This window comes from Eurosta solidaginis, chromosome 4 (genome assembly GCF_040869045.1).
Source record: "Eurosta solidaginis isolate ZX-2024a chromosome 4, ASM4086904v1, whole genome shotgun sequence".
Lineage (NCBI taxonomy): Eukaryota > Metazoa > Arthropoda > Insecta > Diptera > Tephritidae > Eurosta > Eurosta solidaginis.
In genome coordinates, this window is record NC_090322.1 from 122,198,470 (window position 1) to 122,212,808 (window position 14,339).

The 14,339-nt window shown below is 36.7% G+C and overlaps 1 protein-coding gene across 1 annotated transcript in view; it reads right to left on the reverse strand.

Annotated features, from left to right (window-relative positions):
* The window catches only part of Dop2R (dopamine D2-like receptor), a 72,440-nt gene extending 58,702 nt beyond the window's left edge, over positions 1–13,738 (reverse strand). The window contains exon 1 of the mRNA XM_067779569.1: positions 12,674–13,738. Within this exon, the coding sequence (XP_067635670.1) occupies positions 12,674–13,738 (1,065 nt within the window). The remainder of the gene's footprint in view (positions 1–12,673) is intronic.
* Between the last annotated feature and the right edge of the window lie 601 nt (positions 13,739–14,339).

A 14,339-nucleotide genomic window follows, 5' to 3' on the forward strand; every position in this document is an offset into this window, starting at 1 on the left:
TTCTCCACCTTTGCGTTGTACTTGGTATATTACATTGTTTTGTTGGTGTGGTTCTTCTGGGCTTTTTGGCTTGGTAAATATAGTGGAGAGAGTGCAGTTGGATTTGTATGCTAGAGAAATATTTCGTTTTTGTTCTCTTATGTTTGCGTGAACTTTTTCTGTGAACTTTGGTATGTAGGTGATGCTGTGGTATTGTTTTGTTTCGGTAGGTGTTTGTGTGGTTGTTGTATGATGTTGCTTTTTGTTAGTCTCTTTTAATTTCTGTTCTATTAGGGTCTTCACTAATTGGCTCGGGTAGTTGTTGTCAGTAAGGAATTTGTAAATTTTTTCCTTGTTGGAATTTAAAAACTGATTGTGACTCAATGTGAATATTTTGTTTATTATGTTTTTTGCCGCGTTTATTTTGTATTTTTTAGGTTGGGAAGTTTATGATTCTTCCTGATGTTACTGATTTAGAGTACCAGTTGAGTAAAATCCTATTGTCAGTTCTGTGAATGAGCACATTTAAGAAAGGGATTTTTGAGTTTACCTCTTTTTCTGTTGTAAACTGTAGCCGATTGTGATACTGATTTAGAGTTCTCAGTATGATGTCTCGTTTTACAATAGCAAATATATCATCCACGTACTTAACTATGAACTTGATATTTATTTTATGTAGTTTTTTCAATTCCAAAATAGTGTTGTCTAGTAAGTCATCCATGATGATATCTGCTATTGTCGGTGAAAGAGGGTTACCCATGGGCATACCAAAACTTTGGGTGTAAATTTTCTCATCATACATAAAATAATTATTATCTTTCAGGCAAAAATTCAGTAATTTTAAAAATTTATTTTTTGGTATGTTACATTGTAGTTGTTTGAATTTGTCCATTATTATCTTTATTGCTAAGTATATGGGGATGTTGGTGAATAGGGAGACTACATCGAAGGATACTAATATGTCGTCGCTACATATTTCAATGTTTTCCAATTTATCTTTGAGTCTAAACGAGTTTTTTACATTGTATTCTTCTGATAATAAATTGTTTAGTATTTTAACAACGAACCTTGAAAGACCATAACATGGAACGTTCATTGATGAAGCAGGGTAAATTCGGTTTATGAATTTTTGGTAAACCGTATAATCGTGGTGCATTTGCTGCCGTACATGTGAGGTGATGTTTGTCTTTAAGACTAATCAGTTTATCTTTGTAAAGTTCGTTGATAAGGTTGTTGTTTTGTTTCTGTAGCGTGTTTGTTGGGTCATTTCTAGCCGTTCTGGCTTAGAATTGTCTGATTATATGTGACAGAGTAGAAATCACTTACATTAAGGTTGTGTTGTAGTTGTCGCTCAGCACAAATTATTTGATCTCTAGTTGAGTTTATGTTGATGTTTGTTTGTGTGATTTCTAAATTTAGCATTTTTTTGTGTAATAGTCTTTTTGCCTTCTCTACTTGTTGAATTATGTGTTGTGATGTTGTTTGTATGGATATCTTCTTGGTTGAATCAGTCAGGTGTTGGGGTATTATTTCGTATTTCCTACATTCCAATAGGAATTTCAGTTGCGCTGTTTGTTTTGTTAGTTTTTGTTTCTATTTACTGTGTTGTTTAAGGGTTTCGTGTTGGATTATTTCGCTCTTTGTTTGTGTTGGTAGAAAGTAAATAAAGGTGTGAAAATTGTTTGTCGGCAGGCCTTCCGATAAGATTTTAATGTGTGATCGATTTTTGCTGACCAATTTGATTTTATTAAATTCAAAATTATTATAGGCTTGTATGGTCAGATATTTGAACAGTGCAAGATTAAACTTCACGTATAAACCCGACGTTTCGCCAAGCTCCTTGGCATCCTTATATCTGAAAACCATTCACTGTAACTATAATATTATTGCTTTTACCGAAACATGGCTGAAACCCAATGTTTTAAATTCCGAAATTGTTTGCGGTGAGTATCAGACCTATAGAAATGATCGCTTAAATAGGACCGGAGGTGGTGTCTTGCTAGATATACATTCTTCAATTCCATCTGAAGATGTTAATTTAGCCGAAGTTGATTCCATCGAGTTTAAATGCATCCGAATCTTACTAGGCTGGGGTCATATTTACTTAGCCGTTTGCTATATTCCACCGTCTTCTGATCTATCAGTGTATATGCACCATATTTCACTGTTACAATCAGTCAATTCGGTAATAAAGCACACGGACTCAATGATTGTTTTAGGTGACTTTAACCTGCCACATATATCTTGGAATACCGTTGATCACAATATTGTCCCCGTATCATCCAAGATGCATAACAATGACCTTTTGGATGGAATTACTGATTACATTTTAATAAAACATGAAAAACATGTGCCCAAACGCACATGCTCGTACATTGAACCAGTGCAAGCCTGGTTTACTAAAGATTTAAAAGCTTTACAAAATAAGAAATCACGTTTATTCAAATTATATAAGAGAACCGGTTTACATTCATTATGCACAGTACGCTATTTTCAGTCATAAGTATTTTGAACTTAATATAAAGTGTTATAAAGCTTACATATGTAAAATTAAAAGAAACATTATTTGCCACCCAAAGTCTTTTTATGATTTCGTAAATTCTAAACGCAGAACTAACGGGTTTCCTTCTGCCAAGAAGTTTAGAAATAGCATTTCCAACGACGATCAGGAGATTGCAAACTTCTTCGCTTAATTCTTTCACTCTAATTACTCTGATGTGGTTGATTCATCACGTACAAATTATCCATATGAGCTCCATTCTAGTAACTCAATATCTGCCCCACATTTGCTACCTGAAGATGTTCTACTACATCTAAAGACCCTAAAAGAATTCTTCAAATACGGTCCCGATTTGATCCCAACATATTTTCTTAAAAAATGTGTGGAATAAATTTACCAGCCCCTTACTGATCTGTTAAACCTCTCTTTAAAAAATGGCATTTTTCCGACGGCTTGGAAGGAATCTTTTCTTATCCCACTCCATAAAAAAGGAAGCAAGTCGTCTATTGAAAACTATCGTGGAATATCAAAGCTCTCTGCTATCCCTAAGATTTCGAAGCAATCGTTACTGATCAGCTTACATTTTCGATTTCTACATTGATAGATAGCTCTCAGCATGGCTTTTGTAGAGCCAAATCAACCACAACCAATTTGCTTGAATTTACAACTCACGTCTTTAATGGGTGTAGAAACAAACATCATACCGACGTTATATACACTGATTTCAGCAAAGCATTCGACAAAGTACGCCACTCATTACTTGTTTATAAACTCGAATTGCTTGGTTTTCAACCTGGTCTAACTCGCTGGATCTCCTCCTATCTTTGCGGTAGAACTCAAATAGTCATTTTTAAAAACATTTGTTCGAATGTCATCGATGTTCCCTCCGGTGTGCTTCACGGCAGCCATCTCGGTCCTATTCTGTTTTTGATCTTTATAAACGATGTTTCCACAACTATAAAATATTCAAAAATTTTAATGTATGCCGACGACGTAAAACTTTTTAAGTCATACGCGTCGATTGAAGAACGTTCTGTACTCCAGGCGGATTTAAATCGTTTAGTTACATGGTGTAATGCGAATTTTATGCATCTCAACATAGAAAAATGTAAATCGATGTGTTTTTCACGTAGGAACATACAGCCAGCTTCCTACACAATTAATGGCCAAACTCTGGAAAGCGTTGATGTTTTTGTCGACTTGGGAGTTACAATGAATTGCAATCTTAGTTTCAACCCTCATATTAATGCCACAGTCAATAAAGCGAGAGGAGCTTTAGCATTTGTGAAAAGATGGGCAAAGGAGTTTAGTGATCCTTACGTTACAAAAACCCTTTTTACATCATTGGTGAGGCCGATATTATAATATGGATCGATAATTTGGAATCCGCGTTATCAAGTTCATGTGGATAGACTAGAATCAATTCAAAAACAGTTTTTACTTTTCGCCTTGAGAAATCTTCAATGGGACTCTCCGTATAATCTTCCTCCTTAGGCTAATCGATTAAAACTAATAAATCTTCCTACCCTTGCAAGTCGTAGAGAAATGCTAGGTGTACTATTTATGGCTAGACTTTTAAATGGATCGATTTCAAGCCCATTTCTTTTGAACGAAGTAAACTTGAATGTTCCATGCCGAGTTTCAAGGCATTATAAACCTATAATTCTTAAACAATGCAGAAACAATTTCCAACTACACGAACCTTTTCTATGTTTGTGTGAAGATTATAACTCTCACTCGAGAATAATTGATGTTTCGGACTCGCTCTTTGCCATAAAAAAGACGGTTCTATCTTCTCTTAATAATTAAAAAATTATATTTATACTTTTAGTCTATTGTATTTTGTGAATCTATATTTCTGAGCTGATGAGTTTCTCTGTAGCTGAGCGGTTTTAGATCTCGGCGCTTAAGAAGCCACTGCCTCTCAAAGACTCGGTAACGAAAAAATTATAAATAACACATAAATAAGAATTAGGATACAAAAAAAAAAAAAAAAAAAATGTATGTATGCACTGCCACAACGTCCGAGAAAAAAAAAGAACATGTAAAAGCTATTCGAGATGTAAGCTATGACCCCTTATTAAAACTTTGAAATTTTACAGCGCTTTGGTTCTTAGTACTCGAAATCAATCAAAGGATATTCTTGAGCGGCCATGCCAAATTTTTTAGGTTTTAACCATAAATAAAATGTACAGTATCTTAATATATACATATATTTTTCTGTGCATGTGTTTGTGACTCAACTTCTGCTAAATGATTGTAGAGATTTTGATCAAAGTTTCTGCATCTGTTTGAAGGGATTTTAGGTTGCTTATATTCGCAATTCATTGAACCAGCGGCCAATCTATTTAAAAATATTTTAAAGTGCGATTTCCTTGAAGTTGGGTAAAGGAATACCTCCTGGCTTATTATTTGAGAAACTTTTCTCTTGGGGAAGTGGATCATGAACCGACCTATTCCAAAAAAAATTTATTTATGGTGCAATTTGCTTGAGATTTGGTCCAGGGCTAACTCTTTGTGAAGGTTAATAACTGAAAAATGGTCTTTGGGTAAACCTGTGACCAACCTATTCGAAAAAACCTATTAATCATGGAATTTGCTTGAAATTTAGAAAAGGCTTAATATTTGGGACCTTTTCTTTCCAGAAAGTTGACCAGGATGGTGGAATTTGTTTGAAATTTATTATTTAGGCGATCCGTTGGTAACTTTATTACTCAAGATCGGATGAAATTATTTTGAGAATCATAGCTGTGTTTATTTTGTAAAGTTTCGTAGTTTGTGGTGTGTAAGTGGTTTTTAGCTCCATTTGTCGACCAGACTATTCCCAGTATGTTTTGTCACAATAAGTGTATTAAGAAGAACGCATTAGTAAGGGTTTTAACAAGGGTCGGTGGTTAAGAGGAAGACAGGGAAAGAGAGAGTTTTACAAAAAGCTATGGGCTGAAAAAGAAAAAAAGACAAACAAAAGATAGGAGTTGAAATCGGAAATGGATGGAAAGAAAGACTGAGAGGAAGAAAAGAAGGGATAGGGCAATGAAGATGAAAGAAAGTGGGGGTAAAAATGCCTACTTTTTCAAGGGAAGGTAGGAATGAAAGGGGTTGAAGAAAAATAGAGGGAGATTGTGAGAGAGGAATAAATAAGGAGTAGCAGAGACAAAAATTGATAACGGCGGAGAGACAGAAATGAAACATGGAGAGAAGTAGGGAGAGGCGTAAAGACTAATCATTTTTTTCTACAGAAGTTAAGTTATGACAAATGCCCCTGTTTACTGAGAATGTTGATACAGGTATGATTTTTAACGTGGGTTTTATCAAAGTATGGTGGGAGGGTCGGTGATTGGCCTTCCCTCCGAGCGTGAATCAGCTTTAACATCATCTATAGAGGGTACAGAGGAAATATTATTCTGCATCTGATGTCGGGTTGCCCATCACCGCAGAGATAACAGCTTTAGTCTTATTTGTAAATGTGTATATTTCCGAATCGAACTAGGCCTTCACTAAGACGGGTACTTTGGAGGGGAACCTTGTTCAAAATATTATTCTAGACAGCTCAATCCAACCCAAGTACCGAATAGGAAAGAAAGGGCAAGTGGACATGCTTAGTTTTATTCATACATATATTTTGAGCTCAAGATCCCTTGAATTAGAGCAACATGCGCTTGTATATAAACGTAGTAATAGATAAGTCAGTATAGCCAAAAAAGAGTGAGTTTAGCAATCGAAAAGTCAGAGCTGAAAAATGTGCTGCTACATTTATACCCAGCTGTACTTGTACACAGGGTATCTATTATAACTTTGTTGGATAACGGTTTGTTGAACAGGTATTAAGGAATCGATATAGATATAGACTTCCATATATCAAAATCATCAGTATCGAAAAAAAATGTGTTTGAGCCATGTCCGCCCGTCCGTCCGTCCGTCTGCCCGTTAACACCATAACTTGAGTAAATATTGAGATATCTTCACCAAATTTGGTTCACAAGCTTATCTGGACCCAGAATAGATTGGTGTTGAAAATCAGCGAAATCGGATGATAACCACGCCCACTTTTTATATATATAACATTTTGGAAAACACAAAAAACCTGACTGTTTAGTAAATAATACACCTAGAATGTTGAAATTTTACTTGTGGACTGATATTGAGACTCGTAGACGAAAAAAATAAGCTACACCTTAGCGAAAAAGAGCTTTGTATTAACAGAATTTTACTTTCTAAATTGAATTATAAAATTAAATTGGAAAACACTAAAATTTTTGAAAAAGGGTGTGGCACCGTCCCTTTTTGTCTAAGCAATTTTCAATGTTTCGGGAGCCATAACTCGACGAAACATTTGGTGCACATGTACATATGCCTTTTAAAGTAAAAATGGACTAAATCGGTTAAACCGCCTTCTTTTATATAAAAGATTTTGTAAAATAACGTAGATGCAGGTAATAAGCTATTTCCAGTAAAAGTTCGAATATTTCGTTAATAACCCTGCCCTTTTTATACTTTTTTTTGCATATACTTACTTGTAAACAGTAGGGAAATCCCAATATCTGAAGGAAACTGCATTATTACCCGCTAAATGTCATTGGTGTTAGCCTCTGTATCCCTTTTGCTTCTTTTAACCGAAAATTAGTTCAGAATAGAACCATATGTATTATTGCGCAGCCTTTTAACACTATTAAGTACACAAAACAAACAACAAAAGCATTTCAAGTGTACAGCTGGGTATGTAATGTTCGGTTCCACCCGAACTTAAACTTCCTTACTTGTTTTATTCAGAATTGCACTGGTGTGAAGTTTTCGCGGCGACATCTTTAATATATGTTTTATATTTACTATGCGCCTCTGCGTTATGTGGGTATATTTGAGTAGCAGCAAAAGCGTGGCTTCTGTCAAAGAACTCTTCAAGCAATCCAATATTTCGAAAAGGGACAAGGTCACTTTTGAATATTCTTAGAGGTACTTACATATAAACATACATAAGAAAAGCCCTTTAGTAAGAATTATACACATACATAAATGCAGTAAAATTGCCATACGCGGGAGTTCGATTTGTATTGCTGTTTTAACAACCCTCTTACCACATTGGTCATCCCGTCACTCACACACTAATTCACTTATTCACTCACGACATACATATCATCGTTAATGATACGTAAAAAGCTTTCGAGTACAGTTGGCGAGGAGTTTACGATGAACATTTCACAAGAATAACATTAAAATCAACAATAACAACAGTATCTATAATAAGATAATACCCTGTAGAAAAATGCGTTTGAACAGAAATATTTTAAACTACAAGCAAGAAAGAAAAAGTTTTCTGTCCCTTGTACTTCAAGCAGTAAAATCGCATTCGTAAATTTTTTACTCAAATATTTTCCATCAGTCTCCTTATACACACATACTACTAAAAAATTTTGCGGTTGTATTCGATGCTCTGCTGGCTTTGTGCATCACTTATGTAATCCAGTGGTTACCAAAATTAAAATCGTATGCGTGTTAGTGAAAGGAAAATCATCGTTGTGGTAGTGGCTTAGTTGTTGATTAACGAACAACACGCAAGCATGTTTGCTAACACTCAAAAAATAGTTCGCCAACAAAATTGAATCTAAAAAACAATTAAAATTAAATATATTGCTAAAGTTTAAAACATTCTTCCCATGAGCGTTTGTTTGCAAAATGTGTTTTCTGAGATGCGCTAGTAAACATCAAGGCTATTGCCGCTCTTCTTGTTCAGCGACTACCATAGATGAATACACTCTAAAGTGAAAATCGTAAATTTACTACCAAATCGTAGGCAACAGTTTAACCCCTATAAATGTGTAATATTACACATCTTTATTTTTACAAATCTCTTGTTGAATTTTACGAAAAAATGTATAATACCTTAGACACTATATGTCCAAAATGGAATGCACCAGTTGCTTATATTTACACCGTAAGAGCGCGATTTTAAACACTAAGGGCCTAATTTTTTCATGTATGCTTGTAGCGAAAAAGTCGCAAGAAGCCATTGAACAATTGAATTTGTGGTACACAGTGGTGACACCTTCAACAACGGCGTCTTTACACACAAACATTTCAAATATATTTATAAAGCTTATTCACTTATTTATATTTACATATATTTTATAGCTTATTTACTTTTTTCCACCACGGGACGACAAATGTGACGTTTTCACAGAAAATGAAAATTTACAGTTACCTGAAGCAAAATACAATAATAACGCCCCGACTCTGAGCGTTACCGGTAAAATAGTACCCAGAACATCATGTAACCGAAAATCGTTACCAGTTCCTTTATCCGCGATTCTGGCCCAAGTGGTAACGCTGTCATCACCGAAAAGCTCACCAGTGTCTGTGGAGAAATTTGCAAGGTAGTTTTCTTGGCCTTCACGGTTGCCACTTTAGTCCATTTCGACCAAAAATGGTCCCCTCCAACCCCATTTGGTTCGCTCATTGCTTTTCTTCAATTTTGGTCCTTCTTAGGCAGTAGCCACGATTGGTACTTTTCTTTTCTTTTCACTCACATACAATTCACAATACTGCCCAAAAATTCGGAACCCTTATGCAGCCCCCATATAATTTTGAATTTACTTCAATGGAACTCTTACCATAAAAATTGCTCAGTCAATAAAATATACCAGAACAATAACATTTCACCTAGGATATAATTTATGCCGGGCATTAAAAAGAAAAATGTTGGCAAACACATTGTCGTTAATTGTTGATGAAATATTACCTAATCAAAAACTCTTGTTTTATAATAAAATTAATATCGGCTAGATATTTCGATCGGTTATACAACACTATGGAAAATATATGAAAATAAAAATTCCTTCTCGCCTAGCATAGCTTATAGCGAACACTGCCGTGATCTAACACTTTCAAAACTTATACAAAGAAATTCTATGCATTACTTTTCGTTTGGCACGTTGATATTTAAATCTTTCTCACCCAGCTCAATGAGTTCAAGGAATTCCAGGACTACTGTGTTGTTAAGCCACGCAAGGTAATTGAAAACTAAGTATCTTGGCACAAGAAATATTTTAACTCGAAGACAGAAGGAAGCAAACGCAAGAGAGATTTGATTTGGGAAGAAATGTTATGTATAAAATTATTCCGGTAGGTGGTAGCAGAACCCCTGAGGCCTGGGAGCAAAACTCACACTTTCTGAATCTAGGCTCTGATATGAAATTTAAACGTTAAGGGAAAAAGTAAGCATCTATAAAAATAGCACTATCAAAATTGCCTAGTTTCATTTATGATTTATTTAGTTTTCCACATACATAGTTCGGCAACATCAGAACGCAAATTTTGAACCGTTTCTTACTAAAACATAACTGCACTATACATTTTATTTCATTGCAATCAACAACAACTAGAACCAAGAGCTTTGTGACCAAAACTAGGTTCACAACGTTTGGTTGGTTGGTTTACAATTTTATATGGAAACAATCTAAAATTTTGTATTTTAGATTAATAAAATAAAACAAAAATTTGGTCCTTTTTTCGATGAATTTTGGTCGGAAATGAAAACATGTTGTAGCAACCGTGTTCGTTTACCGAAAATGTCCCACTTGTAGATACGAGGTTAACGAATAAAAGGGAGATGTTGTGACTAAACAACTTTTGGCTAAATTTACGAGGCTTTCGAAAGTATAAAGAACAGGCTTTACTGAGTTTTAGATAGTTCGCTTTTATTATTTGTAACGTGTGAATATTGTATAGTTTAAAATGAATAGTTAAATGCAATATATGGCGCACTTTTGCGCTTTACTAATAGTTATAGAGAAATTGTTTAAATTAGTTAAATTGGTAAATCGTTTAAACGCAGCTCAGCGTAGCGGCGGTTTTGTTTGGTTTCGTTTGTTTTTATATCTTTTCGTGCCTCGTACGCGTCTGAATTCTCGTAGCAAACTGATTCCTCGAAGGAACGTTTCGGTTAATTCAAACGCGCTTACATTTTTGGCACGGTTGCATTTTTGAGTATCAATACAGATAAGTTGTAATTTTTTGTATAAATAATAAGATAATTCAAATTCAGTTTCGAAGTGATTGACAAGCAGTTTCATTTAAATAAGATTTAAAATACTGTAACGTTCTTAAGGAATATTTCCGAGCATTCTATGGTTTAAACAGTAACATCCTGCCCCCCGTGATTCATGTCACTGGTAAGAGAATCACCAACGTCAAGTATTGCATTTTGGATGATGGCCTTCGTATGACTCCGGTTGATGTCTTAACTAAAACGGATCTGACTTGACCATCTGGAGCTGGCTTTGCCTCTGTGACGATGCCCCTTTTCCAGTGCCCTCGGCTTTCGTTGTCGTCGCAGATTATAACAACGTCACCTACCGCTATCGGCTTTACTCTCTTATACCATTTAGTACGTCGTGTCAAAGTGGGAAGATACTCAAGTATCCACCTCTTCCAGAAGGTTTGCTTCAGTTGCTGCGCTATATGCCATTGTTTGCGCAGACATTTTTCGTATGAGAGTGCAGGAGTTTGTATTTCATTTGCGCACCCTAGCAAAAAATGATTTGGTGTTAGAGGTTCGGCGTCTTTGTTTTCTAGTGGAACATGTGTTAGTGGACGCGAATTTATCAAATTTTCTGCTTCAATCAGTAGACTCTGTAACGTTTCCAACTGTGGCGCTCGTTCTTTAATTGTGAATATTAAAACGCGTTTTACGCTTCTCACCATTCTCTCCCATGCGCCTCCTGCAGATGGATTGGCAGGTGTGTTCAAAACCCACTCAACTCCTCTACGATCGCATGCCAACCTGCACACTTACCTAGTCTTCCTTGCTAGCGCCGACAAAATTTGTTCCCATATCGCTCCTAAGTCGCACCGGGACACATCTTCGGTTTACAAAATTACGACAGACAATTATGGCGGAATCTGTCGACAGGTCCTTAGCTAGTTCTAAATGGATGGCTCTGATAGTTAAACAAGTAAAAAGCGCGACCCAACGTTTTTCTCGACGCCGGCCTATGGATACCATTATGGGACCGAAATAGTCGACCCCTGAATACGTGAACGGGCGAACAAAGGGCGTAGTTCGATCGCTGGGTACTTGGCCCATGATTGGTGGTTCAGGTACAGCTGATAAGTTTTTGCATATTTGACAATTAGCTTTAATTGACCTTAATACTCGGCGTGCGCTTGGAATCCAAAACTTCCGACGTATTGCGCATAGTGCTGCATCAAAATTATGGTGATGGAAAACTTCATGATAGTGTTTGGCTATAAGGCGGGATATAGGGTGGTCTTTTGGCAGAATTATTGGTCGCCTAGTTAACAGTGGTAGACATTCTGCGTAATCAATCCTCCCGGCCAATCGTAATGTGCCTTTCTCGTCTAATATTGGGCTGAGCTTAAAGAGATAACTACATTTCGGAATTTGAGCACCCTTACGTAACAACTCTATCTCGTCAGCAAACACATTGTGCTGTACTAGTACGCAAATCAGTAACTCAGTTCGCTTAATTTCGTTTGCATTAACAAACTTTGACGTATATTCGTAGCCTCTACCCTTGCGAAATTTTATTATAGCATATCGTACCCATGTCATTACTCTTAAAAACTTATAATAATTTGAATACTTGTTGAATGGGCTTACCACGTCTGGTAAAGCTATCGTATATATTTGCTTAGAGCGTCTCTCCTCTTGGCATTCGTTTCGATTAATATCGCTTGGCATTACTGGCCATTCAGTATCAGGTAATCTCAAAAAGTTAGGTCCATTTAACCACTTACCATTTCCAGAAAATGTTTTGATGCGCGTTGCATCATCGGCTGGGTTGTCTATACCTGGGACCCACCTCCACTGACTGGGTTCGGATGTTTGCAATACCTCAGCTATACGGTGTGCTACGAACTGCTTGTAGCATCTGGCATCGGACCTTATCCACTGCAGAACTATTTTTGAGTCTGACCAAAATATCACTTTATTGGCTGCACGTCATGGCTATTGATGACCGCTTCTTTCAACCTTATACCCAGGACAGCTGCTTACAACTCAAGCCGTGGAATGGACAGGGGCTTGAGCGGGCTACATCGGGATTGACCAGCTACAAACATAACTTCTGTGTTGTTTGTGTATTGAATGCGCCAGAAAGCGACGGCAGCAAATGCGATCTCGCTCGCATCGACAAAAACATGCAGTTGTATGTTAGTATTCGGGTTCAAAAAACTTACGCTGTAGCATCTGGGCATCTTGAAATCTTCGATGGTGTTCAGTGTTTTGTACCACTGCAACCATATCTTACAAATGTCCTCAGGGATTGGCTCATGCCAGTCAACGCTTCTGTGCCACAGGCTTTGCATTAGCACCTTTGCTCGTAAAACCATTCCACAAACAAAACCAAATGGGTCGAATATCGACATAGTAACGCTTAACATTTCACCTTTCGTCGGTCGTCTACTATAGTCCAAAACAGCTTTTGGCACTTTTGAAAATGTTAGCTTGAATAAAAAATAATCTTCGTTTGGGTTCCAGTGCATACCCAGTACCTTTTCGGTAGCACCTTCACCTCGGAATATATAGTTATTTTGTTGCGTACACGATTGCGCATTGTTCGATACGGCTCGCATAAGCTCTTCTGAATTTGATACAAACCCTCTTATCTCAAAGCCAGCGCTGCTGTGGATGTCAATTACATCTTTGGTTACTTTAATACTTTCTTTGACGGTGTTAAATCTGTCCATGTAATCATCTACATAGTGCCTGTCGACGATGGCATCTACGGCTCTTGCGTTCATATTTCGATATTTTTCAGCATGCATATTTTTTATAAATTGCGCCGAGCAAGGGGAACTTATTGATCCAAATATCATTGCGCACATAACATATACTTCGGGCGCTTTTGTTTGGTCGCCCTCTCTCCAAAGAAAGCCTTGCGCTCTTTGATCTTCTTTACGAATCAAGATCCGATGAAACATCTCGCGGATGTCACCACAAACTGCTACTTTACTCTGCCTAAACTTGCATAATATTGCTAAAAGCGATTTGGGTTGGTATTTTTCCGGCCCTTTCATTAAGGCACAGTTCAACGACATATTATTGATTTTTGATGCAGCGTCGAAAACAAGTCTGCGTTTGTTGTCCTTATTTATGTTACATGTAGCAAAATGTGGTAAATACCACGTACGATCGGCACTTACACTTAATTCATCGGGGGAAAGCCGCTTCGCGTATCCCTTGTCTACATACTCGGCAATTTTTTCCTTGTACCACTTTCCATACTCTCGATCTCGTGCCATTTTTGCTTCAATTTGCTCTAAACGTTTTACTGTAACTCTGCGGAAAATTTATATTATCTTTATTCCACAGTAAACCGTTTACATAATTTGTTGTCTGTTGCAATAAATTTTCGGCTCTTATATCTACTTCTGATTTTACAATTGGCGATTTTACAACTTCAAACTTTTCTGCAGCAAAATATTCTGACATCTGTTTGTTTATTTAATGCAGTTGTGTGTAATCAATATCTACGTGACCAACTGTGACGTCATTAGAGCGATATTCGTTCGATCCAAATAGTGTCCAACCTACCATTGTTTTGTGGACTGCAAAACCATCATCTAAACTGACATGTTTACTTGTTCTTATTAAATCTGCATGCGAAAGTCCAATTAGAATTTGTGGTGTTACATTGTTATAATCTGTGATTGGTATATTTCTCAGCTGTTCGTGACGTTGCATGAATTCGCTCAAGTTCAACGATTGCTGTGGTAGATACAACTTCTTTGTTGTACGAACTCCCCTCATTTGATAACTCGGTGCTGCTTCATTTATGCCGCCGATCTCAAACGATACTTGCCGCGACTGTTCGCTCATACTTTTATTTCCAATCCACTTCAG